The 26,299-nt window shown below is 37.1% G+C and overlaps 1 protein-coding gene across 1 annotated transcript in view; it reads left to right on the top strand.

The window, feature by feature from the left end:
* The window catches only part of LOC134732861 (dynamin-like 120 kDa protein, mitochondrial), an 87,674-nt gene that overhangs the window by 18,817 nt on the left and 42,558 nt on the right, over positions 1 to 26,299 (top strand). Inside the window, 7 exon segments of the mRNA XM_063619973.1 lie at positions 3,073 to 3,391; positions 4,029 to 4,125; positions 5,795 to 5,902; positions 6,399 to 6,452; positions 7,457 to 7,524; positions 14,658 to 14,768; positions 26,064 to 26,117. Of these exon segments, the coding sequence (XP_063476043.1) occupies positions 3,073 to 3,391; positions 4,029 to 4,125; positions 5,795 to 5,902; positions 6,399 to 6,452; positions 7,457 to 7,524; positions 14,658 to 14,768; positions 26,064 to 26,117 (811 nt within the window).

The following is a 26,299-nucleotide window of genomic DNA, read 5'->3' as shown; positions in this document are numbered from 1 at the left end:
TGGAGTGCAGTGGCGCAATCTCGGCTCACTGCAAGCTCCGCCTCCCGGGTTCACGCCATTCTCCTGCCTCAGCCTCCGAGTGGCTGGGACTACAGGCGCCCGCCACCGCGCCCGGCTAATTTTTTGTATTTTTTAGTAGAGACGGGGTTTCACCGTGGTCTCGATCTCCTGACCTCGTGATCCGCCCGCCTCGGCCTCCCAAAGTGCTGGGATTACAAGCGTGAGCCACCGCGCCCGGCCATGATGGACCAATTTTTTGTGGAAAAATTTTAGGAACTGAATGTAAAAGGTTTTCAGCGATTTTTCTAGCTATTTTTGGTCCTTCTCGTGAGGAGGTCTTGGAGGGGCCTTTAAAATATCCTCCTCAGGTTTGTCCCATTCTGCTGCTGCCATCCATTTCCAAGCTTCACCAGCCCCCAGTATCATATGAATAAAGTGGTAAATTCATGAAGTCCTGGATCATAAGCTCCTATTAGGATTCTAAATTCCTCAGTAAATTTTTGAGACTTTTCCCTTGGACCAGGGAAGTCCTTCACCATAGGGCTAAGCTCAGTTTTAGACCATGGAGTGAAAGTAGTTACAGCAGGCAGGCCTGGCTGATCAGGTCTCACTTTGTAAGACATCTGTTTAACTTCCTTTTTTTTTTTTTTTTTTTTTAATCGTCTCCAGGGTGAAAGTGTAATTTAACAAAAAGGTTAGCGGACTCAGAGTATGTAGGTAGAGACGGACAAAGAAGGAACAGTCCAAGTTAGATCAAAGTACAGTCTTCTTTCTTCATGTCCTTGGTCTGTTGCTTAAGCTTTTCATTTGGTTTTTGCAAATAATCTTTTAAGGAGGCACTTTTTAATTCACTTAGTCTTTTGGAGGCTTTTGCGTATCCATGAGAGAATACATCCCACTGTATTTGTGGGGGCTTTGATCCCCTTTTTCTAATATGCCTTGCAAACAAACTATCCAAATTAAAACTTCTCCATTGTGGCCATCTTAATTCTAAGTTTTCTTTAGTGATGTTAACCCATTTTTCTAAAAATGCACACATTCTGGGCCCATAATTTTTATACATAAAGTTAGCTGGAGTCCCTGAAGATAGAGTCCTAGAATCCTTGGATTGAGATGATCCCATTATTAAATAAGATACCTATCTGAGGCCTCTAACTGAATCCAATCCAGTTAATTATCGAATCCAATTTGATCTTGGGTCCAGTCCAGGTTAAGTATTGCTCGAGTAAACTCGGAGAGCTCAAAACACAAGTTAGTGGAGCTCGGAATCCGAGAGAAAACTCACCCATGACCTCCAGTTACAATCAAGAGACCAGTGACTGCAACGGGTTCAGCGGGTACCTTGCCAGGTCACCTGGTGTTCCTGGGGGTTGCCGGAGTTTTTCTTCAAATCCCACTTCTGACACCAGATCTGTTAAAGAAAACTTCAGACAAGTTAAATTTGATGGAGTTTAATTGAGCAAAGAAAATAAACACTTTGCAAATCAGGCAGCCTCCAGAATTGAATGCAGTTTGAACACTTAGCAGTCTATTAGTGCTTGAAGTATGGCCACTGGGATTGGCCAACACTCAGCTGTTATTACAGATGCCTACTACTCAGGTTTTCGATTTTGTCTGCCTATTATGCTAGGTTATGGTTCGTCCACAAGAATGCAAATATAGAACTATGGAGTCCTTCTCAGGCCATATTTAGTTCGCTTTAACAATACTTAAAAAAAAAAAACAAATTTGTAAAATAAGGATACTTAACCTTACTGGGTGTTTCTGAGAGTTAACATTTATATAGTTAACGCTATAGTGAAAACAGCTAGTGTAATGTCTGGTATGTATAGGAACACAAGAGATACCGCTTTCCCCATATCCCCATACCATTCTTCACAGCATTGCTCCTGTCTTCCTTGATTCCTCCTCCTTCTTCTGTGTTTTTGTTTTTGTTTTTTTGGAGATGGAGTCTCACTCTGTTGCCCAGGCTGGAGTGCAGTGGTGCGATCTCAGCTCACTGCAACCTCTGCCTCCTGGGTTCAAGTGATTCTCCTGCCTCAGCCTCCTGAATAGCTGGGATTACAGGCACACACCCCCACACTCAGCTAATTTTTGTATTTTTAGTAGGGATGGGGTTTCACCATGTTGGCCAGGCTGGTCTTGAACTCCTGACCTCAGGTGATCTGCCCGCCTCAGCCTCCCAAAGTGCTGGGATTACAGGTGTGAGCCACCACTCCCAGCCTCCTCCTTCTTAAGAAGTTTCCAGTCCCATGTAATTAAAGGAATTAATATTTATTAACTACTTAGAATCAAGACCGGCCCTGATTATTAGTAGCAACTAATAGTAAGCAAGCAACTATGTATGCAACTGTGAGTGTATGTTAAGATATGGTTGTTGGTAACCTTTCATTCTCTTCAGGAAGAAGTGGGTGGAGCTCTACAGTCAATGTGTACATTTAAATTCTGTTCTCTTTTGAGCTTTTTTGCTACTTTCATTTTTCTGGGGATCCAGGTGCTTGAGTTGGGATTGATTAACTTCCTTAATTCCCACCCCTGTGCTGTCAGGATCGGGAGACATAGATGAAGGTGTTCTAAACTGCTAGAAATTTTGTTTTTGAAAGCAGAAGTTTGCATGCATTTTTGTTTTCAACTTTTACTTACAGTGAATAGTAGTTAATAAAATAAGTCCCTGCCTTTTCTCTCTTGGTTTCAATTCCTGAGACCAGGATCATAGCCCACGTATTAGAGTGGAGTCCCACTGCTTTCGTTTGAATCCTGCCTTTATTTCTCACGTCAGTGTGACTTTGGGCAAGTTATTTAAGTCTTTGCACTACATTTTCCTCATCTGTAAAATGGGGATAATACTAGTACTTTCTACATGGGATTATTAGCAGGATTAAATGAGATAGCACATACTGTAACCATGTCTGGCACATAGTCAATGGTTAGTAAATGTGAACTATTGTGTGACATTGTGGTTAGTCACGTATGGGGGTGTGTGTGTTTCCTTTAGTGTATTGCTCTTTTTATGTCATTTCCTTTGTACTGTTACCCTATCTGATCTTTCTTCCATATTGATTTTTCTTTCAGTGAGGTCTGCCAGTCTTTAGTGAAACACAGCTCTGGAATAAAAGGAAGTTTACCACTACAAAAACTACATCTGGTTTCACGAAGCATTTATCATTCACATCATCCTACCTTAAAGCTTCAACGACCCCAATTAAGGACATCCTTTCAGCAGTTCTCTTCTCTGACAAACCTTCCTTCACATAAACTGAAATTCTCTCCAATTAAATATGGCTACCAGCCTCGCAGGAATTTTTGGCCAGCAAGATTAGCTACGAGACTCTTAAAACTTCGCTATCTCATACTAGGATCGGCTGTTGGGGGTGGCTACACAGCCAAAAAGGTGAACTTAACATTCCTACTGGTTTTCCAATTATTATATCATGATTAAGTTTCTATAGCATAAATCATTTTTCTTTTGTGTAGTGGAATACAATTGGATGTTTAAACATTTATTTTGTGTCTCTGCCATGGACTAGATTGTTTTAATGATGCTAATAGGAAGATGCCTTTAGAATCTTAGTTATAATTACAGGAAATTAAAATGGCCTACTGGAAGGAGCACAGGGCTGGGAATAGGAACACCTAGGTTTGATTTTGAGCTTTGACATTTAGTAGCACAGATGTGAAAGTCAGGTGGCATTCTCACACAAGCACTTCTTGGCAGGTCTGGGACCAGAGGCAAGGCGTCCTGTCTCCCAGTCTGTCTTCCTTCTACCCCACAGTACTATTTAGAGCAAAATTATGAAACCTGTTTGAAATAGGAGTATATTCTGAATTTTTACATTTTCCATGTTTAACAGAGGAGTGTTAATGTGTTTTATATGCTCGTTTGCTGAGGCCACTTACATTTGTTTCTTAAAAGTTTTGCACATAATACGTTATTCTTAGTAGATTAATGTGTTTTAATTACATAATTTTTCTTTACATGTTTATTTGGCATGCGGAGCATCTGATTGACACTCTTTCTTATCTTTTAGACTTTTGATCAGTGGAAAGATATGATACCGGACCTTAGTGAATATAAATGGATTGTGCCTGACATTGTGTGGGAAATTGATGAGTATATCGATTTTGGTTTGTATCATGAACATTAAAATACTTTTTTTGGTCATCTCGAGCAAAGAGAAATAGTTTATTGAGATAGTTTCTTAACTTATGAACCTAATATATCATAGTTTCATTTTAATGATATAAGTAATAGAATATCAATGAAAAAATCTGTACAGAAGAAATACCCAGTAGCCCATCATTTTACCACAGCTGCCACTAACCGTTTGGAGCATTTTCTTTTAATTATACTTACTATATGTGGTTAGTATCTTTTTAACTTATCGGTTGATTGAGACAGGATCTTGCTCTGTCACTCAGGCTGAAGTGCGGTCTTGGAATCATAACTCACTGCAGCCTTGAACTGGGCTTAAGCAGTACTTCCAACTCAGCCTCCCAAGTAGCCGGGACTACATGTGTGTGCCACCATGTCCGACTGATTTTTTAATTTCTTGTAGAGATGGGGTCTCACTATGTTGCCCAGGCTAGTCTCAAATTCCTTAGCTCAGACCTCTCACCTCAGCCTCTCAAAGCACTGAGATTACAAGTGTGAGCCACTATGCCTGGCTTGAGTTTTTTTCTTTTAATTTTTTTCTTTTCATGAATACTACCACAGAATAATATTTTAGTTCCCTTTTTAAAAATTATGTAATCATGGTGAATATACACTTTGGTATTTTGTCTTTTGCTACCTAACATATTTTGTCAGCATTTCCATGCTGCCAAGTAGCCTTTCTATTAATAATATCATTTTCTGCGTTATGTAATGTTGCCCAGAGCATATTTATTGTGACCCACCTAACTAGCTCCTTTTGATTGGATACGTTGGTTATCTACTTTTTGTAGCCAAGTTCTTTAAAAGTCTGTTAGTATCCACAGTAATTTCTTCTCTTAGTTGGCCACTGCCCTCCCTTTTTCAATAGGCGGATGAGAAAAAAGTATATTGGATAGCTATGATTGCCAGTACTTCATGGTGATCTTTAAGAAATATATTCTCCTCAAATTTTTAAAAAAACTTTGTCAGGTTTCTTAGTTTAGGTGTATGTGGAGGTGGAATTAATTTTTACTTGCACTTATTCACAGAATTTTTTTTTTTTTTTTTGAGATGGAGTCTCACTCTGTCACCCAGGCTGGAGTGCAGTGGCGCGATCTCGGCTCACTGCTAGCTCCGCCTCCCGGGTTCATGCCATTCTCCTGCCTCAGCCTCTCCGAGTAGCTGGGACTACAGGCGCCCGCCACCACGCCTAGCTAATTTTTTGTATTTTTAGTAGAGACGGGGTTTCACGGTGGTCTCGATCTCCTGACCTCGTGATCCGCCCGCCTCGGCCTCCCAAAGTGCTAGAATTTATAAAGATAAAACTGTTCCATGTTGATGAATGTATTTGCAAAAAAAGCACACTTTCAAATTGTTCTTCTAATATTAATGAGGAGAGCTTTCAACTTGATGTATTTGCCAGTACCACAGCATAGCGGCTGAGAGCCTGTATTCTGGAGCTAGACTGCCTGGGCTGGAACCCGGGCTCCTCCACTTCCTTGCTGTGTACTTTAGTCTCTCATCTGTAAATGGGGTTGATAATAGTAGCTGTTTTGTAGGGTTGTCATGAGGATTAAACAAGTTAATACTTTAGCCCTTTATAAGAATAGTATCTGACATATTTTCTTAGTTTCATACTCTATATGTTTTGATGTTTTCCAGAGAAAATTAGAAAAGCCCTTCCTAATTCAGAAGACCTTGTAAAGTTAGCACCAGACTTTGACAAGATTGTTGAAAGCCTCAGCTTATTGAAGGACTTTTTTACCTCAGGTAAGGAAGAAGCTGTTTGATCTAATTTAAAAATTTAAGAAGCGTGGAGGAAAAATACATGGATTATTTGTTTATTCCCATTTTTTTTAAATTAACATATTTAGTACCAATGAAAAACAGGACATTTTTTAAAAAGATAAACACAAAATTTTGTTACACAATGGTTTTAATCTTTGTTTAGCCCAGTAAAATGGCAATTCATAAGCACTTAAACATACTTGGCTTTTAGTGAGGGGAAAAAATATCATTTGTTCTTGACAAGTAGATGAGACTTCCTATGTATTTGCTTTTCATAAGTGGTTGGACCAATTTGATGGTTTTAAAACAAATTTAAGTATGATAGACCATAATGAGTAGCATTTATTAAGTTTAATCCTGGCGTATTTGCCCGATTATTGCCCTATTGTAATATGAAATCTGAGATCTCAGACATCTTTGTTTGCTCATTTCTGTTAAATTTTACATTTCTATTTCCCCTTTTGCTGATTTTTCACAGGTCACAAATTGGTTAGTGAAGTCATAGGAGCTTCTGACCTACTTCTCTTGTTAGGTGTGTAAACAGACATTTTTGCTGACCTTAACATGCCTTTTAAATGCTTCTAATAAACTAGTTGCAAATAAAATTGCAGACCAAATTTATAATGCTGCTTATGCTGAATTTTAAAACCCCAGAACTACATTAGGCAAACTCATTATCCTTTAGGTGGAAATAATAATTATTCTGTGATAAAACTAAAATTCTTAAATATGTATGTGTATTATAAGATTAAAGCTATTAAAAGAAAATTTACTTAGCAAAAATATTTTCTTGAAATCTAATTGTTTTTGATAATTGAAATGAAAAGTAATTTTAGTTTGTCTCATCTGCCCTGTCATGGTTGACATTTAAATTTGTTTTCCGGCCGGGTGCGGTGGCTCATGCCTGTAATCCCAGCATTTTGGGGAGGCCAAGGCAGGCGGATCATGAGGTCAGGAGATTGAGACCATCCTGGCTAACACGGTGAAACCCCGTCTCTACTAAAAATACAAAAAATTAGCCGGGCGTGGTGGCACGTGCCTGTAGTCCTAGCTACTCGGGAGGCTGAGGCAGGAGAATCGCTTGAACCCAGGAGGCGGAGGTTGCAGTGAGCCAAGATTGTGCCGCTGCACTCCAGCCTGGGCGACAGAGGGAGACTCTGCCTCAAAAAAAAAAAAAAAAAATTGTTTTCCTACTATACGTGGTCTGTAATGCCAGTGGTATGTGGCTGAACTGTAAGTACTCTCATGTAAAATAATCCTTACCAAAGATTGTCTTATTTTTTATTGTAATTTTCAGTTATATGTTTTTAATTGTTAGGTTAAACATATGCTCTGATTGCTATAGTTAGTTTTTTTTATTTTCTGCATAGGTTATCAGTCATGTTCCTTAAAATAAGAATAAAGGCGATTTGATTCTTTGACTCTGAGTTGCTCTAAAAATCCATTCACCTTTTCATTGACTCGATGTAATTTGAAATTCAGCTTAGACTCTTGACGTCACTGGAGAATGTGAAAGGTTGCATATTTATCTTTAAGGTTCTCCGGGAGAAACGGCGTTTAGAGCAACAGATCATGGATCTGAAAGTGACAAGCATTTTAGAAAGGTAAGTTTAAAAGAGAATTGTTCATGTAGGTAGTTTTGAAAGATTTTTTAAAGTTTTTACTTCTTTGAAAGATTTTAAAATGATAACATCTCAGAAGCAAATACAAAAACATCCAAGTAGAGATATTGTTACTAATCTTAGTGCAAAGTACAAGGTATTACGTGGCAGTTCTGGAAACATAATTGAGAAGCCCATTTCTTTCACATATGTTCTGTGAAACACTAGTTTCGAGGGTTGTCCCCAAGAAAGAGTTGTGTTGTTAAAGTGTGGGAGGAGAAAGGCTTGTTTAGACAAAGCAAGCGGACTTCTTTTCTTTCCCTAGGACTTCTCATACTGTAATATACTCATGCACATTGTGAATTTCCAAGGAGTCAAAGCATACAGTGGTTTCCCAAATTATTTATCAACAGAACTCTTTTGCTCATGGAACATCGTATAGGGACTAGATTTCACTTTGGGGAAACTAGAAAGGGAATAGGAATTGGGTTATTAGGAAATAAATCAATTCCCTGATATTGATAGTTAACAAAGTTATGTATGGGGTTATTTATGGTATGTTATTTTCAATACATAGTCATTAACAAAATCCGTATGAAAGTTATAGGAGAATTGCTGAGGTAGAATAACATACTTTGCTCTGTATTTATAATACTCATATATTTACCTGACGTTTTCTGAGTCCACTTTTTTCATTCTTTTGGAATTGGTAAAATAACTGATTCCTTGAAAGTTTTTTTCTAAATAACACCTAGATAAATAGACTTATAGAAAAAATATTGTATGATGTTTTAACATTCATGTAATATGGAACATGTAATTTTTATACTGGAGGTTATTATAGTTTTATTACATCAAGGAAATAATTTTATGTTTATTTTGGAAGCAGGAAGAAGAAATAATTTCTATGAATAGGTTTTCATCTCTTTCCTTGTTCTTCAACTTTGAACTTTTTATATTCCAAATTTTAATTATATTTCAAAAGATTTTTTTCTTTTGCCTTTTAATTTTGTCTTTTGGAGAAAAATGTACGTCAAAACGTACGTACGTGTATTTGCCTTTTGATTTGATCTTTTTTGACACTCTTTTGCATTGACATTATTTTAACCAAAGGACACGCTTGATTGTTCATGCTACTGTGGGAAAAAAAAATAAGTAGAAATTAGCCTAATATTTGTGGCTTATTTTGAGTGAAGGCCTTAGCCCTTAAGGCAATTAACTTTACTGTGGAGAGAAGAGCTAATCTACTGGGGAGAAGGAGCCTTTGTTACAGGGGTGGTAGTGTGGTTCTTTGAGTGACAAGATTTCTGTTTGCCAAACTGGTTAGGAGAGGTCTGTATGTCTGCTTTCTCTCTTATGGCCTAGGATCACTTTGGTGAATGAAAAACCTGTTTCAGGGCCTGACTCAGATAATTCCCTTAAAACCCTGCTAAGGTCATAAATGAATAATCAGTAATTGAACAGAAGCTCTGCAATAATAGAAAAGAAGCCAGATAATTATTTTTGGAAATTTAATTTTATTTACAGATTTTACTTTATACAATAGACATGGAATTAAATTTATTACATTATGTTCTAATTTACTCTTTGCTTGTTTTAATTTGCTTGTTTGACAATAAATGTCCTTGTAAACTATTTCCTTTTAACTTTTTCTCAATTTTTGGTGCGTATTTTCCCCATTGAAGACTTACCAATTATTTTTTTCAACTGTTTGTTATAGATACTGAATCTAGAGTTGTAATTAAGCTACTTTCATTACTGGTTAAGTCAAATTGTAGCAAATGCTACTATAAAAATTTACTATCCAAAAATGTGTCTCAAGCCCCAACTGATGGTTTCAAATTCTATTATTAATAATATGCAGCATTGTGTTTGCAAAGCTTGGCTGTTTCTTGTGATGCTTGAGAATGATGAGTCACTCAGCTAAACTGACTGATTTTGAGACTTGTGTACAAATTGATGGTTGAAGGTTAGCATGCAAAGAGAGGCCTTAGCTTAGCAGTAACTTTTTGACATCACTCTGACGTCACGTTTGAAAATGTGGGCAAGAATCAGAGGTGGTAGGGTGGCCAGGCGTTAGCTGAATACTTTTTTAACTGGTTCAGTCTGAGGGCTGAAAGCCCCAGATTTAAACAGTATTTAGAGTTTGAAGCAGTCAAGTATTAGTTTAATGGTTGTCAGGTTTGTAACAAAGTTTCTGGCTAGACTTCTACTAGAAATGTAAAAGTATATGTGAATCAGCTTTTGAAAAAAGTAATAATAATTGAAAAACATTTACAACTAGAACTAAAGAAAAGATTTGTCCTTTCTAATAGGAAAACACATCTGGAGAAGTGCTGGCAAATAGCAGAACAGTTAGGACTATTCAAAGTCAACTGAAGTGAAAGTGACGGGGAGCTGAGGGGAACACAGATAGTTTGACTTCAGTCAGACAGAATAAACATGATGAACCGATAACCTGTGATTCCCAGCCTGGGGTTCCTACCGGAGTTTTAGGTGTCCTGGAAAGTTATAATACCGGTCTTCAAAAAGTCTACAGAAAGCATAGATTTCCACATAATGCTGCACAGGCTAATGAATTAATCAAGTTTCTTTGGTTTGGCCTGGATTTATATCCATTCAGTTTGTGGACACTAATGAATTATTTATGTCATGTTGATCAAAAGTTCTGATATGATTTGATTAATGAAACATTGAAAAGAATAGTAAAACCAACCATTTTTAACCTTACATTACTATCTTGAGGTATGATTGACATACATTAAAACCACCTCTTAATAAATGCTTCTTGTTAATCAAAAATTTGAAAACGTATGTCCACTGGAGGAAAAGAGACATAGCCGTTGATGTGAATTGAATATTACTGAGACTTGGAGACCTTCAGAACTACCTGAAGACGAATTGAAGTGCTGCCTGCTTTAGAGAATTGGACTAATTTAATTTGGGAGTCAGCCGATTGCTGCATATCAGTCATCATATATACTGGTGACAAGACCACTTAGTTCATTCTCTCTTTTAGATTCTGTAAGATTATTGTGTTCCAGTGAGATTGATTTGCAAAATGAGACACTTTATTTTCTGTGCTTTTGTTCTATCATGTTTCTGATTGGTCATAAGCATCTCACAGAAGTAAGAAATATGGCCATTCAGAAGGCAACAAGCACATTTGTAATTTATAGAAAATTTTTGAAGGACTTTTTCATGGCCCGAATCATGAAAAGTAGTAGTATTGTTTTGAGTATAATTATTAAATTATAATACATTAATGTTCTTTCTTGCAACGTATTACTCTCATTCTTTTTTTTTTTTTTTTTTTTTGAGACAGAGTCTCGCCCCGTTGCCTGGCTGGTCCTACAGTGGTCTGATTTTGGCTCACTGCAACCTCTGCCTCCCGGGTTCAAGCAATTCTCCTGCCTCAGCCTCCCAAGTAGCTGGGATTACAGGCTCCTGCCACCACGCCTGGCTAATTTTTGTACTTTTAATAGAGACAGGGTTTCACCAGGTTGGCCAGGATGGTCTCAATCTCTTGACCTCATGGTCCACCCACCTCGGCCTCCCAAAGTGTTGGGATTACAGGTGTGAGCCACCCAGCCCTCTGATTCTTAATTTTATGGTTTATGTTGTATCTCTCCACCTGAAGTATCTCTTTTTTCTGCATGTTTAGTGTTCACTCATCTTTATAGCACAGCTCAATTGTCACTTCATGAAGCCTTCCATAACCTTTGTAGCTCCATTAATTATATTCTTCTGGGTGTTTAAAACACTTGCCATATAAAACACTATTACCTTGGCTTACATTCTTACTATCTAATCGGCCATTTCTGTTACTAAATCTTTTTCTCAGAGTACCTGGAATAGTCTTTTGTCTTAGTAAAATCAATTGATTGATTCAACTTGGCAGAGTAGAGGCTGATGAAAGTAAATAAATCTGGTTGATGCCAACAAAATTTTGGTCTCCTCAATTTTTTGCTCTCATTACCTTCAAATTCTCCCTGGCCTTCATATTTGGCAACCGTTGAGGAGAACAAGGCTGTAAAAGTAGTTCATGTACTTGATATTCTGAATTGGAATTAAGCAATGTTGCTTAAGTAGGATTTGCTTTTCTGGGATTTCTTATGCAGCAAATAGTGTAGTAACTGGAAATCCAAGTTCAAGGCACTGACAGATTCGATGTCTTCTGAGGACCCTTGGCTTCATAGATGATGTCTTCTCCCTATATCCTCACATAGCAAAAGGGGCCAGGCAGCTCTGGCCTTTTTTTGTAAGACCAGTAACTCCAGAAACCTCATGACCTCATCACCTCCCAAAGGCCCCACCTCTCAATACTATCACATTGTGAGGCTAGGTTTCAACATATGAATTGTGGGGGACAAAAATTCAGACCATAGTATAATATTTCAAGATTACTTAAAATCTTCTCTACCAAACTCATTAACTTTTAGGTTAGCACAGTATTTTCATTTGATATTTTGGTTTCTGGAGTTATTATTAATTTTCTTGATCTGATGTTATAATTAAAAAAAAACCAGAACGTTGTACGTGAAATGAGACTGAGATAAGGAAGCTGATTCAGAGATGGAGATTTAAAAAAAGAGAGATGAGAGATTGAGATCTGCAGTGTCAAATTGACAATAGCCAGGAGTCAGGAGACATTAAGAGACTATATCATCTGTGATTGTTAATGATTATTTATTGTTATTTATAAATACTACTGTATTTTATATATATATAGTTTTAAAAATTATTTTTGTGCCATTTCTTGAAAGAAAAATGTCTAAGCTTGGGAAAATATTTATTGAAAAATGTGGTTTGTACATCTGAGGAGTGTATCTTGCACAGTAGGTGTGTAGATTTCTTCCTCTTCCTGTTCCACGTGGCCTTAGCTTAGAGGCTGTGTGGCCATCACTTGGTATTTAGGGTAAGACTGGTGCACAAAATCAAAGACAGGTAACCTTGGTATAAGTGTAGTATCATGTAAATAGCTTTTCTATGTCTAATTCTTGTTTTCTTCCTACTTTTTCAGGAGGTCAATTTCAGTTCGTTTCAAGTATCTTTACATAATAGTGCTTCAGTAACAGGCGTGGAAGGAAAGAGACATGTCTCTAGAGTGTTTTCTTGAAATCTAATAATAGATGATTGGAGTATTTACCATGCAGTTGTGTATATACATAAGCAGTGAATTTGAGAGGAATTTTTAAGCTATAAATAAAAAAGCATTGTGTGCCTCATAGACGCAAGTAAGAAATGTGGAACATGGCTGATCCAAAGGGAATGAGTTATCTCAATTGATTAATCACAGTCAGTTACAGATTGAACTCTTTGTTCTACTCTTTGCCCCCTTCTCACTATTGCACTTGACTAGTCTTAAAAAAGAAAGAAATGTGGAATATTTTCTCACTACTTTGGGATTTTATAAATTAGAATACTAGTGGCATGTAAATACAGCAGGTACACTACTATATAAACCAACATAGGAAGCCTTCTTTAAAGGGAGTTGTTTGAGAAATTTGAACACTTGAATGATTTGAATAAAGGATTGTGATAAATGATCAAATGAAAGAAAATCAGGTTACTCTTCTTTCTGCTTGATAAAGCAATGATTTTTTTAAAGGTAAAAATTATGAGAATGATGAGGATAGTAGTTAGCATTGTCTTTCTTTGATAGGTTTGTTAATGATCATAAAACTGATTTATTTAAAGACATGTCTTTTTATAACCATATAATATTGTATCTGGAAACATATTGAATTTCATTTGTCATGTAGAAGAAATCAACTAGTTATAACCTTTGATTTGTAGTAAATCAAGTTTCATTTATTGTCTAATATTGGCAATGATCACAGCCTAATGTATCAAAACTAACAGAATAAAAATTCTCCAAATTATATCCAGATTTTAAGACACTAATTATATAAAATAAAATATTTTGGGCAGTCATTTTTTTTTAACTCTGAAACTATTTAAAACTCCTAATTTAGAATATCTTAATAAATACCCATCTTCCTCTTTTTATTTTTATAACTTGGTAAAAATTGAGTCCATCGTTTTCCCAGAACGCTGTTCTTAAACAAATGGTTGCCTCATTCACTAGAACTTTACTTTTCTTAGGATTTCTAATTAAGAAAACATTAGGCCTGTAACATTGTCAAATCTTGGTTGTCTTTCCTCCACATTTTTTGAGGTCGATTATCTAATAGGCCATCAATTAATAAAGCTATGCAGGAAATGACATGTATTTTAGTATCATGCCACATGTGAATATCCTGTATTAAAAATTGTATCAATATAGTGTAATTATGAAATGGAATGAATTTTAGAAATAGAAAAGGTGATTTTTTGTGCATAGGTCCAAACTGTGTTTTGTTTTCATTTCAAAATTTCATAATAACTATATTGTCTCCATATCTTAATTGTGTTTTTTTATAGCACTTGTTTAGTAATTTGTATATGCTTGGCTGTATTCTCAGAGGCTGTTTCTATTTAATGTTGTCAAAACAGCTCATAAAAAGTGAAAATTCGGTCAGACTAGTTATTTGATATTATATATGAAATAAAACAACCTGAAACACTATCTTTTAATTTAAATAAAGAACGCTAAATTTTAATCAAATATATGCAAAGGCACATAGAATATATGACTTAATGTAAAACCTTGATTAACTTGATGCTGGAAACCTGTTCCTAGGGACCTTTACTTGAATAAATGAAATATCAAGAAAAAATACTTAATTTAATAAGTAAGTAAGCTATTATGATCTTCAATCAGTCCTGAGAGAATCATCGTTGAGAATTAGAAAATTTAGACCAGTAAGATCAACACTGTTAAAAAAAAAAGTCAGTATTTTTTCTGCATATTTTTTATAAATCTGGCTCATTTTATTTAGCACTTATTATTGCACTTTCCTTTTCACTTTTTAAACTATGCTGTTTTATTTTTCTGAGACATCTGATTTACTGAGGAGGAAAATGGAAATGTAGCACAGAGCCCAAGGGTATGACGGCTTTAAATGAGTTTCCATTTCTGTTTTAAGTTAACCATCCCTCCCTATCTTACATCTGTTCCTTTCTTGCGCCCTTTGGTTTAACATTGTTTTCCTTCCCAATTTCCTCTTCTCCTCATTGTGAACTCATGGCAGGGTCTGCTTGGTGAGCTCATTCTCTTACAACAACAAATTCAAGAGCATGAAGAGGAAGCGCGCAGAGCTGCTGGCCAGTATAGCACGAGCTATGCCCAACAGAAGCGCAAGGTGATGGATGGTTTAAGGGGGCTGCCGATACATTCACACTAATCAGCCATTTCTGCCAAGATCATGTCACCTTAATCCGTTCATGGACTCCAAATATAAGAAATTAATTTGACAAAGTAAAAATATAAAAGATGCATCATATAAATATGTAACTTTTCTGGAGTGGGTAGTATAGGAAAAGCCAAAAGTAACAAATTCAAGCAGAGGAATTTTGGTTTCTGAAAATTAGGTTGTCTGTAGGGTCCCTGTATTTATATTTAGAACAAAATTAGGAATTGCTGTTTACGTGGTCCAGTTATTGAGTCACCCTAAGTTTGTAGGCATCTTACCTACCTACTTGCTCCCCAAGTTTTTATTTCTAAAATGAAAAGCATTGCTGTAGATGACCAGTTCACACTAAAGAATAACATTTATTTATTTGTTTTAGCTAAAGTATATGGGCAGGGAACATTCATATTCTTATAGAAGAAAATTATTTTGGCTTTTGTGCAAAAGGATGTAGTTCTTATACACTTTGACAAACTCATTGTGTACATTTTTCACATTAATCAAAGTCAGCACAAATAAATTTTCACCTTGGACCACTGAGGGTTTGAACACTGGAAATTTGATATAATTCTGGTTGCTAAAGAACAAGTTCTAATAAAAGTGTAAGTCTATACCAATATGTGGCTGTTAGTGCAATCAGCAGATCCGTAAAAATACGATTTTGATGGTTAGGTAATCTTACAACGTAGATCCCAAAGTTCATGGTTGGAAGAGATTTTTAGGTCAAAGTGAAATAAATGTAATGAACTTTATACTCTGAGATCTTGAAATCAGCTAATTATGTTACATCTTATTAGATCAGAAAAGTTTTGAAGTTATATACAAACTCTAGTCAGGAAAAAAGATTCAGTCAGGTAATTCTTGTACATTCTACTATTTAAATCAACCAATATTATAGATTATGATTTAGTGCAGTAATTCTGCTGACTAACCATATCTCATTTGGTGGTGGTTAATACTTCAGAGTACTCACCATAGTTTCATTTATTTTTTCACCATCACTTCCTGGTTTTTCTCAATTCCATGGCTGTGGAATCAATTCCTATGTATATTTAGGTTCGGTGAGCAAAAACATAGCTAGAAAAAGAAAAGAAGTGAGTTTCCTACCTGGTTAGATTAAAGTCGATGTGTTAAGCCAAGGAGGACTTATTTTGAACGGTACTTTAACAATCCCTGTTCTGTATACTGTGAATATATCATTTAAATAGCCTACTAAATTGCATGCTTAGGCTGAGCCACCCATACTTTAGTTTTGTTACAGAAAGAAGGGAGAGGAGCAAGTATGTTCGTATATGTTACTTAGAAATAAGGATGTAGCTGTAGTTACACGTTGTTTTTAAGTTTTTTTCGTAAGACAACTCGAAATGAGTCCCATAGGCCTGCTATTTAACATTCTAAGATATGACTTAAGATTAATGATGAGCTTTTGAATCTGACAAGCCAAGAGATCCATAATGAATACTGATTAATTTTCTACATTGCTGAAAGCTAATGTTCATTTTAAGCCTACTTTAGTAGGCTTTATTTGGGCTTAGAGATGTTATTCCTCTTTCTGATATTTATCGGGTTATCAGTTTAACCCTTTTATATCTCCCTTTCCCGATTTGTAAATTAGAGACTGGCAAGACTTTTTACCCTGAGTAGAGCACCAAACACGGCTTGTTCCTGCCCACACCGTAGTTACCTTCAGGGGGAGTTAATGGGACTTTAAAAGCAATTTATGCTCTTTTTTAGTGAAATTATCCCTCTTACTGTCCCGAAAGACTGTACCTTACAATATCCTCCACTCCTTTCCCCCTGTGGTTACTACAGAGATGACTTTTCGGTTCTTCACTGCTATCATGATCAAAATCCTAATTGACGAGATTTTTATCATTCCAGGCATGTGAGGTTTACTTGATGCATAAAACCACAAGTACTTTCTGTTGTTTTTTAATTGTTTTTTCTCTCTTATCTTCTTGAAAGTCTAAGTAGATCATCATTTTTGATGTCTTATTAGTAGCAACTAATAAATTTTCCCTGTATCTTCTCAGCAAAAGGACTCAAGCAGAGACAGAAGATTAGAACTACCATTAGTAGTTTTGCCTCCTATGGATATGTTCACATTCATAGGACCTTTTTATATATGTGTTTCAGAATTTCAGAATGGCCTCAATGGCTTAATAGGAAGGAATACTTGAAATTTTTAAATCAGGGCTTGGTTTTGTGAGGAGCTAGTAAAGGTTTTTCTCTTTCAGCTTTAGCTTATTTCTGCAGAGGATTCCGCTCTTTCTCCATCAGTTTCATAGCCCTGGAATTGTAGAAAAGCTCTGGTTTCAAGACCATTGATATCCATTTCTGTCAGGGTGAGTCTTAAATTTATTTCATGATGCGAACAATGTATTGAACAACAGGGCATGAACTTGTTCTCGTTGTAAGTGGCTGAATTTTATCAGTACAGCACATCAAAATTACCCCAATTGCTGGTTAAGACCTAGAGTGACAGATTGAAAATAGCTTGTGTTATTCTCTTAAGAAAATATGTAAAGATTGTCATCTCATCAATCTTTAATGTTTGTTTTATAAATCTAAACGTCTTTATCTTGTTTCCTAGGAAATATTAGGTCTAATTTTTTACTTTACCACCAGCTGTCTTTTATTTTACTCTTTTTTTGAGACGGAGTTTCGCTCTTGTTGTTCAGGCTGGAGTGCAGTGGCACTATCTCAGCTCACTGCAACCTCTGCCTGCCGGGTTCAAGCGATTCTCCTGCCTCAGCTTCCCGAGTAGCTGGGATTACAGGCAGATGCCACCACACCGGGCTAATTTTGTGTTTTTAGTGGAGACGGGGTTTCTTCATGTTGGTCAGGCTGGTCTCACACTCCCAACCTCAGGTGATCCGCCTGCCTCAGCCTCCCAAAGTGCTGGGATTACAGGCGTGAGTCACCGCGCCTGGCCAGCTGTCTTTTAATATAACATTATGATTAATTGTGATGTTCCATTAAACTAAGCGGAGAGGAAACATGGTGGTAAACCATGCGTGAGTTATTCCTTGTACCGGAAAGGCAAATGACACATTTTATCCTAAAATTCAAATGTATAAACATCTTAACAGTTGTGATCATTAAATACTACTAATCTAGCATAGAAATTATATTTGTAATATTCTACTAACCTTATATCATTTTAACTTTTTATATAACTTTTTTATTTCACCAAATTAAGTTAACCTTTTGTAGCCCTCGGCTTATACTGAACATCCTAACTTTTTTGTTTAATTGTATTAGTTTTTAAGTTATTGCCCCAGTTGTCAAGTAATGCTGGATTTTCTATAATAATTTAGGATATATTGCATGAAGTCAGTATTTACATTTAAAACTAAAACAATTTATACTAATACAGTTTATACATTTCACACTAATTTAGCTACAGTTGGATAAATATTTAATGGAACAAAGTAAATCAAAGTACCTTTTAAAATGAATTGGAAATTAAATCCACATAACAATTTTTTGTGACCACACTGTTACGTGTGATGGCCAAATGATCGTAATGTGGAATTATTTCTTTCTTTATTGGCTTTCAAGATTCTATTCTTTAGTTTGTGGGCTCCTCTCCAACTTGCTTGTCTCCTCACGGTTTAGGCGACTGTTTATAATTGTTGTCCATCTTACATAAACACACACAGTCAAAATGAAGAAAAGCTTCTATCAGCAGATCTGTGCTTGCTGTACAGAAATGGGAAAACAATTGAAGTTTGCATTATCTTTTTTCTAATTACCAGATCATTTTTGGAGCTATTTAGGCATAGGCTTTTAAGGAAAAAAGAAAAAAAGAGTGTACCTTTTGTTTCTAGCAAGGGTTGTTATCTATATTGTTGAAATGAAAAATTGGGAAAATTATGATAAAGTATTTAGAAATAGGAATTAAAATCTTAAAATAACTTCATAGCATGGACAAGACTTATTAATGTCTACCTCAATAAGCAAATCATTTAAAATTTTTTTTTTCTTTTTTTTTCTTTTTTTTTTTTTAATTTTTTATTATACTTTAGGGTTTTAGGGTACATGTGCACAATGTGCAGGTTTGTTACATATGTATCCATGTGCCATGTTGATTTCCTGTACCCATTAACTCGTCATTTAGCATTAGGTGTATCTCCTAATGCTGTCCCTCCCCCCTCCCCCCACCCCACAACAGTCCCCGGAGTGTGATGTTCCCCTTCCTGTGTCCATGAGTTCTCATTGTTCAATTACCACCTATGAGTGAGAACATGCGGTGTTTGGTTTTTTGTCCTTGCGATAGTTTACTGAGAATGATGTTTTCCAGTTTCATCCATGTCCCTACAAAGGACACGAACTCATCATTTTTTATGGCTGCATAGTATTCCATGGTGTATATGTGCCACATTTTCTTAATCCAGTCTATCATTGTTGGACGTTTGGGTTGGTTCCAACTCTTTGCTATTGTGAATAGTGCCGCAATAAACATACGTGTGCATGTGTCTTTATAGCAGCATGATTTATAGTCCTTTGGGTATATACCCAGTAATGGGATGACTGGGTCAAATGGTATTTCTAGTTCGAGATCCCTGAGGAATCGCCACACTGACTTCCACAATGGTTGAACTAGTTTACAGTCCCACCAACAGTGTAAAAGTGTTCCTATTTCTCCACATCCTCTCCAGCACCTGTTGTTTCCTGATTTTTTAATGATGGCCATTCTAACTGGTGTGAGATGGTATCTCACTGTGGTTTTGATTTGCATTTCTCTGATGGCCAGTGATGAGGAGCATGTCTTCATGTGTTTTTTGGCTGCATAAATGTCTTCTTTTGAGAACTGTCTGTTCATGTCCTCTGCCCACTTTTTGATGGGGTTGTTTGTTTTTTTCTTGTAAATTTGTTTGAGTTCATTGTAGATTCTGGATATTAGCCCTTTGTCAGATGAGTAGGTTGCAAAAATTTTCTCCCATTCTGTAGGTTGCCTGTTCACTCTGATGATAGTTTCTTTTGCTGTGCAGAAGCTCTTTAGTTTAATGAGATCCCATTTGTCGATTTTGGCTTTTGTTGCCATTGCTTTTGGTGTTTTAGACATGAAGTCCTTGCCCACGCCTATGTCCTGAATGGTATTGCCTAGGTTTTCTTGTAGGATTTTAATGGTTTTAGGTCTAACATATAAGTCTTTAATCCATCTTGAATTAATTTTTGTATAAGGTGTAAGGAAGGGATCCAGTTGCAGCTTTCTACATATGGCTAGCCAGTTTTCCCAGCACCATTTATTAAATAGGGAATCCTTTCCCCATTTCTTGTTTTTGTCAGGTTTGTCAAAGATCAGATAGTTGTAGCTATGCGGCATCATTTCTGAGGGCTCTGTTCTGTTCCATTGATCTATGTCTCTGTTGTGGTACCAGTACCATGCTGTTTTGGTTACTGTAGCCTTGTAGTAGAGTTTAAAGTCAGGTAGCGTGATGCCTCCAGCTTTGTTCTTTTGGCTTAGGATTGACTTGGTGATGCGGGCTCTTTTTTGGTTCCATATGAACTTTAAAGTAGTTTTTTCCAATTCTGTGAAGAAAGTCATTGGTAGCTTGATGGGGATGGCATTGAATCTATAAATTACCTTGGGCAGTATGGCCATTTTCACGATATTGATTCTTCCGACCCATGAGCATGGAATGTTCTTCCATTTGTTTGTATCCTCTTTTATTTCATTGAGCAGTGGTTTGTAGTTCTCCTTGAAGAGGTCTTTCACATCCCTTGTAAGTTGGATTCCTAGGTATTTTATTCTCTTTGAAGCAATTGTGAATGGGAGTTCACTCATGATTTGGCTCTCTGTTTGTCTGTTATTGGTGTACAAGAATACTTGTGATTTTTGAACATTGATTTTGTATCCTGAGACTTTGCTGAAGTTGCTAATCAGCTTAAGGAGATTTTGGGCTGAGACAATGGGGTTTTCTAGATATACAATCATGTCATCTGCAAACAGGGACAATTTGACTTCCTCTTTTCCTAATTGAATACCCTTTATTTCCTTCTCCTGCCTGATTGCTCTGGCCAGAACTTCCAGCACTATGTTGAATAGGAGCGGTGAGAGAGGGCATCCCTGTCTTGTGCCAGTTTTCAGAGGGAATGCTTCCAGTTTTTGCCCATTCAGTATGATATTGGCTGTGGGTTTGTCATAGATAGCTGTTATTATTTTGAGATATGTTCCATCAATACCTAATTTATTGAGAGTTTTTAGCATGAAGGGTTGTTGAATTTTGTCAAAGGCCTTTTCTGCATCTATTGAGATAATCATGTGGTTTTTGTCTTTGGTTCTGTTTATATGCTGGATTACATTTATTGATTTGCGTATGTTGAACCAGCCTTGCATCCCAGGGATGAAGCCCACTTGATCATGGTGGATAAGCTTTTTGATGTGCTGCTGGATTCGGTTTGCCAGTATTTTATTGAGGATTTTTGCATCAATGTTCATCAAGGATATTGGTCTGAAATTCTCTTTTTTGGTTAAGTCTCTGCCAGGTTTTGGTATCAGGACGATGCTGGCTTCGTAAAATGTGTTAGGGAGGATTCCCTCTTTTTCTATCGATTGGAATAGTTTCAGAAGGAATGGTACCAGTTCCTCCTTGTACCTCTGGTAGAATTCAGCTGTGAATCCATCAGGTCCTGGACTCTTTTTGGTTGGTAAGCTATTGATTATTGCCACAATTTCAGAACCTGTTATTGGTGTATTCAGAGATTCAACTTCTTCCTGGTTTAGTCTTGGGAGGGTGTATGTGTCGAGGAACTTATCCATTTCTTCTAGATTTTTCTAGTTTATTTGCATAGAGGTGTTTGTAGTATTCTCTGATGGTAGATTGTATTTCTGTGGGATCGGTGGTGATATCCCCTTTTTCGTTTTTTATTGCATCTATTTGATTCTTCTCTCTTTTCTTCTTTATTAGTCTTGCTAGCGGTCCATCAATTTTGTTGATCTTTTCAAAAAACCAGCTCCTGGATTCATTAATTTTTTGAAGGGTTTTTTGTGTCTCTATTTCCTTCAGTTCTGCTCTGATTTTAGTTATTTCTAGCCTTCTGCTAGCTTTTGAATGTGTTTGCTCTTGCTTTTCTAGTTCTTTTAATTGTGATGTTAGGGTGTCAATTTTGGATCTTTCCTGCTTTCTCTTGTGGGCATTTAGTGCTATAAATTTCCCTCTACACACTGCTTTGAACGTGTCCCAGAGATTCTGGTATGTTGTGTCTTTGTTCTCGTTGGTTTCAAAGAACATCTTTATTTCTGCCTTCATTTCGTTATGTACCCAATAGTCATTCAGGAGCAGGTTGTTCAGTTTCCATGTAGTTGAGCGGTTTTGAGTGAGTTTCTTGATCCTGAGTTCTAGTTTGATTGCACTGTGGTCTGAGAGACAGTTTGTTATAATTTCTGTTCTTTTACATTTGCTGAGGAGAGCTTTACTTCCAACTATGTGGTCAATTTTGGAATAGGTGTGGTGTGGTGCTGAAAAAAATGTATATTCTGTTGACTTGGGGTGGAGAGTTCTGTAGATGTCTATTAGGTCCACTTTATGTAGAGCTGAGTTCAATTCCTGGATATCCTTGTTAACTTTCTGTCTCGTTGATCTGTCTAATGCTGACAGTGGGGTGTTAAAATCTCCCATTATTATTGTGTGGGAGTTTAAGTCCCTTTGTAGGTCACTGAGGACTTGCTTTATGAATCTGGGTGCTCCTGTGTTGGGTGCATATATATTTAGGATAGTTAGCTCTTCTTGTTGAATTGATCCCTTTACCATTATGTAATGGCCTTCTTTGTCTCTTTTGATCTTTGTTGGTTTAAAGTCTATTTTATCAGAGACTAGGATTGCAACCCCTGCCTTTTTTTGATTTCCAGTTGCTTGATAGATCTTCCTCCATCCCTTTATTTTGAGTCTATGTGTGTCTCTGCACGTGAGATGGGTTTCCTGAATACAGCACACTGATGGGTCCTGACTCCTTATCCAGTTTGCCAGTCTGTGTCTTTTGATTGGAGCATTTAGCCCATTTACATTTAACGTTAATATTGTTATGTGTGAATCTGATCCTGTCATTATGATGGTAGTTGGTTATTTTGCTCGTTAGTTGCTATAGTTTCTTCCTAGCCTTGATGGTCTTTACAATTTGGCATGTTTTTGCAGTGGCTGGTACCGGTTGTTCCTTTCCATGTTTAGTGCTTCCTTCAGGAGCTCTTTTAGGGCAGGCCTGGTGGTAACAAAATCACTCAGCGTTTGCTTGTCTGTAAAGTATTTTATTTCTCCTTCACTTATGAAGCTTAGTTTGGCGGGATAGGAGATTCTGGGTTGAAAATTCTTTTCTTTAAGAATGGTGAATATCGGCCCCCACTCTCTTCTGGCTTGTAGAGTTTCTGCTGAGAGATCAGCTGTTAGTCTGATGGGCTTCCCTTTGTGGGTAACCCGACCTTTCTCTCTGGCTGCCCTTAACATTTTTTCCTTCATTTCAACTTTGGTGAATCTGACAATTATGTGTCTTGGAGTTGCCCTTCTCGAGGAGTATCTTTGTGGCGTTCTCTGTATTTCCTGAATCTGAATGCTGGCCTGCCTTGCTAGATTGGGGAAGTTCTCCTGGATAATATCTTGCAGAGTGTTTTCCAACTTGGTTCCATTCTCCCCATCATTTTCAGGTACACCAATCAGACGTAGGTTTGGTCTTTTCACATAGTCCCAAATTTCTTGGAGGCTTTGTTCATTTCTTTTTATTCTTTTTTCTCTAAACTTCCCTTCTCTCTTCATTTCATTCATTTCATCTTCCATCAGCGATACCCTTTCTTCCAGTTGATCGCATCTGCTACTGAGGCTTCTGCAATCTTCGCGTAGTTCTCGAAACTTGGCTTTCAGCTCCATCAGCTCCTTGAAGCCCTTCTCTCCATTGGTTATTCTAGTTATCCATTCTTCTAATTTTTTTTCAAAGTTTTTAACTTCTTTGCTATTGTTTTGAATTTCCTCTCGTAGCTCAGAGTAGTTTGATCGTCTGAAGCCTTCTTCTCTCAACTCATCGAAGTCATCCTCCATCCAGCTTTGTTCCGTTGCTGGTGAGGAACTGCGTTCTTTTGGAGGACGAGAGGTGCTCTGTTTTTTAGAGTTTCCAGTTTTTGTGCTCTGTTTTTTCCCCATCTTTGTGGTTTTATCTACTTTTTGTCTTTGATGATGGTGATGTACAGATGGGTTTTTGGTGTGGATGTCCTTTCTGTTTGTTAGTTTTCCTTCTACCAGACAGGACCCTCAGCTGCAGGTCTGTTGGAGTTTACTAGAGGTCCACTCCAGACCCTGTTTGGCTGGGTGTCAGCAGTGGTGGCTGCAGAGCAGCGGATTTTCGTGAGATCACAAATTCAGCTGTCTGATAGTTCCTCTGAAAGTTTTGTCTCAGAGGAGTACCCGGTTGAATGAGGTGTCAGTCTGTCCCTACTGGGGGGGTGCCTCCCAGTTAGGCTGCTCAGGGGTGAGGGACCCACTTTAGGAGGCAGTCTGTCCCTTCTCAGATCTCCAGCTGCATGCTGGGGGAACCACTACTCTCTTCAAAGCTGTCAGTCAGACAGGGACATTTAAGTCTGTGGAGGTTCTTGCTGAGTTTTTGTTTGTCTGTGCCCTGCCCCCAGAGGTGGAGCCTACAGAGGCAGGCAGGCCTCCTTGAGCTGTGGTGGGCTCCACCCAGTTCGAGCTTCCTGGCTGCTTTGTTTACCTAAGCAAGCCTGGGCAATGGCGGGCGCCCCTCCCCCAGCCTGGCTGCCGCCTTGCAGCGTGATCTCAGACTGCTGTGCTAGCAATCAGCAAGACTCTGTGGGCATAGGACCCTCCGAGCCAGGTGCGGGACACAATCTCCTAGTGTGCCGTTTTCCAGGCCCGTTGGAAAAGCGCAGTATTAGGATGGGACTGACCCGATATTCCAGGTGCCGTCTGTTTCCCCTTTCTTTGACTAGGAAAGGGAACTCCCTGACCCCTTGCGCTTCCCGAGTGAGGCAATGCCTCGCCGTGCTTCGGCTCGCGCACAGTGTGCTTCACCGACTGTCCTGCACCCACTGTTAGGCACTCCCTAGTGAGATGAAACCGGTACCTCAAGCAGAATTGCAGAAATCACCCGTCTTCTGTGTCGCTGGGGCTGGGAGCTGGAGACCAGAGCTGTTCCTATTCGGCCATCTTGGCTCCACCCCTCTAAAATTTTTTCATGTATATTTGCTGCCATGATGTGTTGTGAGTGCTTAAATAACCAATGAATGAAGATCAACAATGATTTAAATGAAGAGGAATATGGATTTAACTGTTTTCTCCTGTTAAATAAGTTCATATTTACGAGTTTTGATTTTCAGAAATTAGACAATTATTTTTAAAGGCTGGGATGACAACTTCTGCCTGTTACCAAGAAGTCAAAGCACAGTTATGTGAATTCCTCATAAATCACATCATTTTTATTATATTTGATTATTATATTTTGTATTTATAATTGTATTGTGACTACTTTAAAACCTGTTATATGTTTTTTAATATTTTATTTTAGAATTATTAGCATTAATAACAATTTGAAGTAGTTTACACAATACCTGTGAGTTTTATTTTTGTTTTATATTGAAATTAATTTTAATTGCTTTACTTGGCTTCATTGCTATGGATGCATTCTCTGTATTATGAGTTAGCAGATCTTTCCTTGGAATTGAATTTAAAAGCAAGCATTTGGCTCCACTTCAGTCTCTGAAAATGCAACTTGTTCTTTGCATTTATTACATAATTCGCTACTTATGGTACAGAAATGGATACAATACAAAAATATTTCCATATAAGATACACTGTGACCAATGAGCTTTTTAAATAGCTGTAATTAGTAACATGTATTTGACTTTTCAAAACGCATTTCTGGAGGGATATCAGTGGTTTATTTCCCCAAATATGAGTCCCTATGCTTTAGTCCGAAACAACTTCTGAAGAATTTAGTAACCATATGTGTTGATCTCTTGTTTTTCTAACTAGGCTTTCAAAAGAAATGACTAGAATAGCAACAGGAAAATGATTGCCTTTTAAGGTTTTTGTTTCTCAATGTAAAATTTTGGTGAACCATTTTTATTGATAAATACAGATATTTTTACTTTCTTAAATCACTTGATTTAAAATTACTTTGATTAAATATGCATATAAAGTCAGTTGTTTTTAACTCTCAATACTTATCAAAAAAATTTAACTTGCTGTACATTCTGAATAAACCTGATTCTATTCAACTAAAATTATTTTAAACATTTAGGTGTCAGACAAAGAGAAAATTGACCAACTTCAGGAAGAACTTCTGCATACTCAGGTAATCGTGATGACTAAGAAAAAGTAGGGACTTTTAAAAATTATATTCGAATATAACTTTGGTGAGATGGACATTTATTTTTTCAACAGAGCAAAATTTGGAATGTTTAATGATAGAACCTTATTATCGATAGATGCAAAAGCTAACTGAGAAATAAGGAATAAAGACAGAACTAGATAAGT

The sequence above is a fragment of the Symphalangus syndactylus genome, chromosome 17 (genome assembly GCF_028878055.3).
Source record: "Symphalangus syndactylus isolate Jambi chromosome 17, NHGRI_mSymSyn1-v2.1_pri, whole genome shotgun sequence".
In the NCBI taxonomy this organism is placed as follows: Eukaryota; Metazoa; Chordata; class Mammalia; order Primates; family Hylobatidae; genus Symphalangus; species Symphalangus syndactylus.
This window is presented reverse-complemented; position numbering and strand designations above follow the sequence as displayed.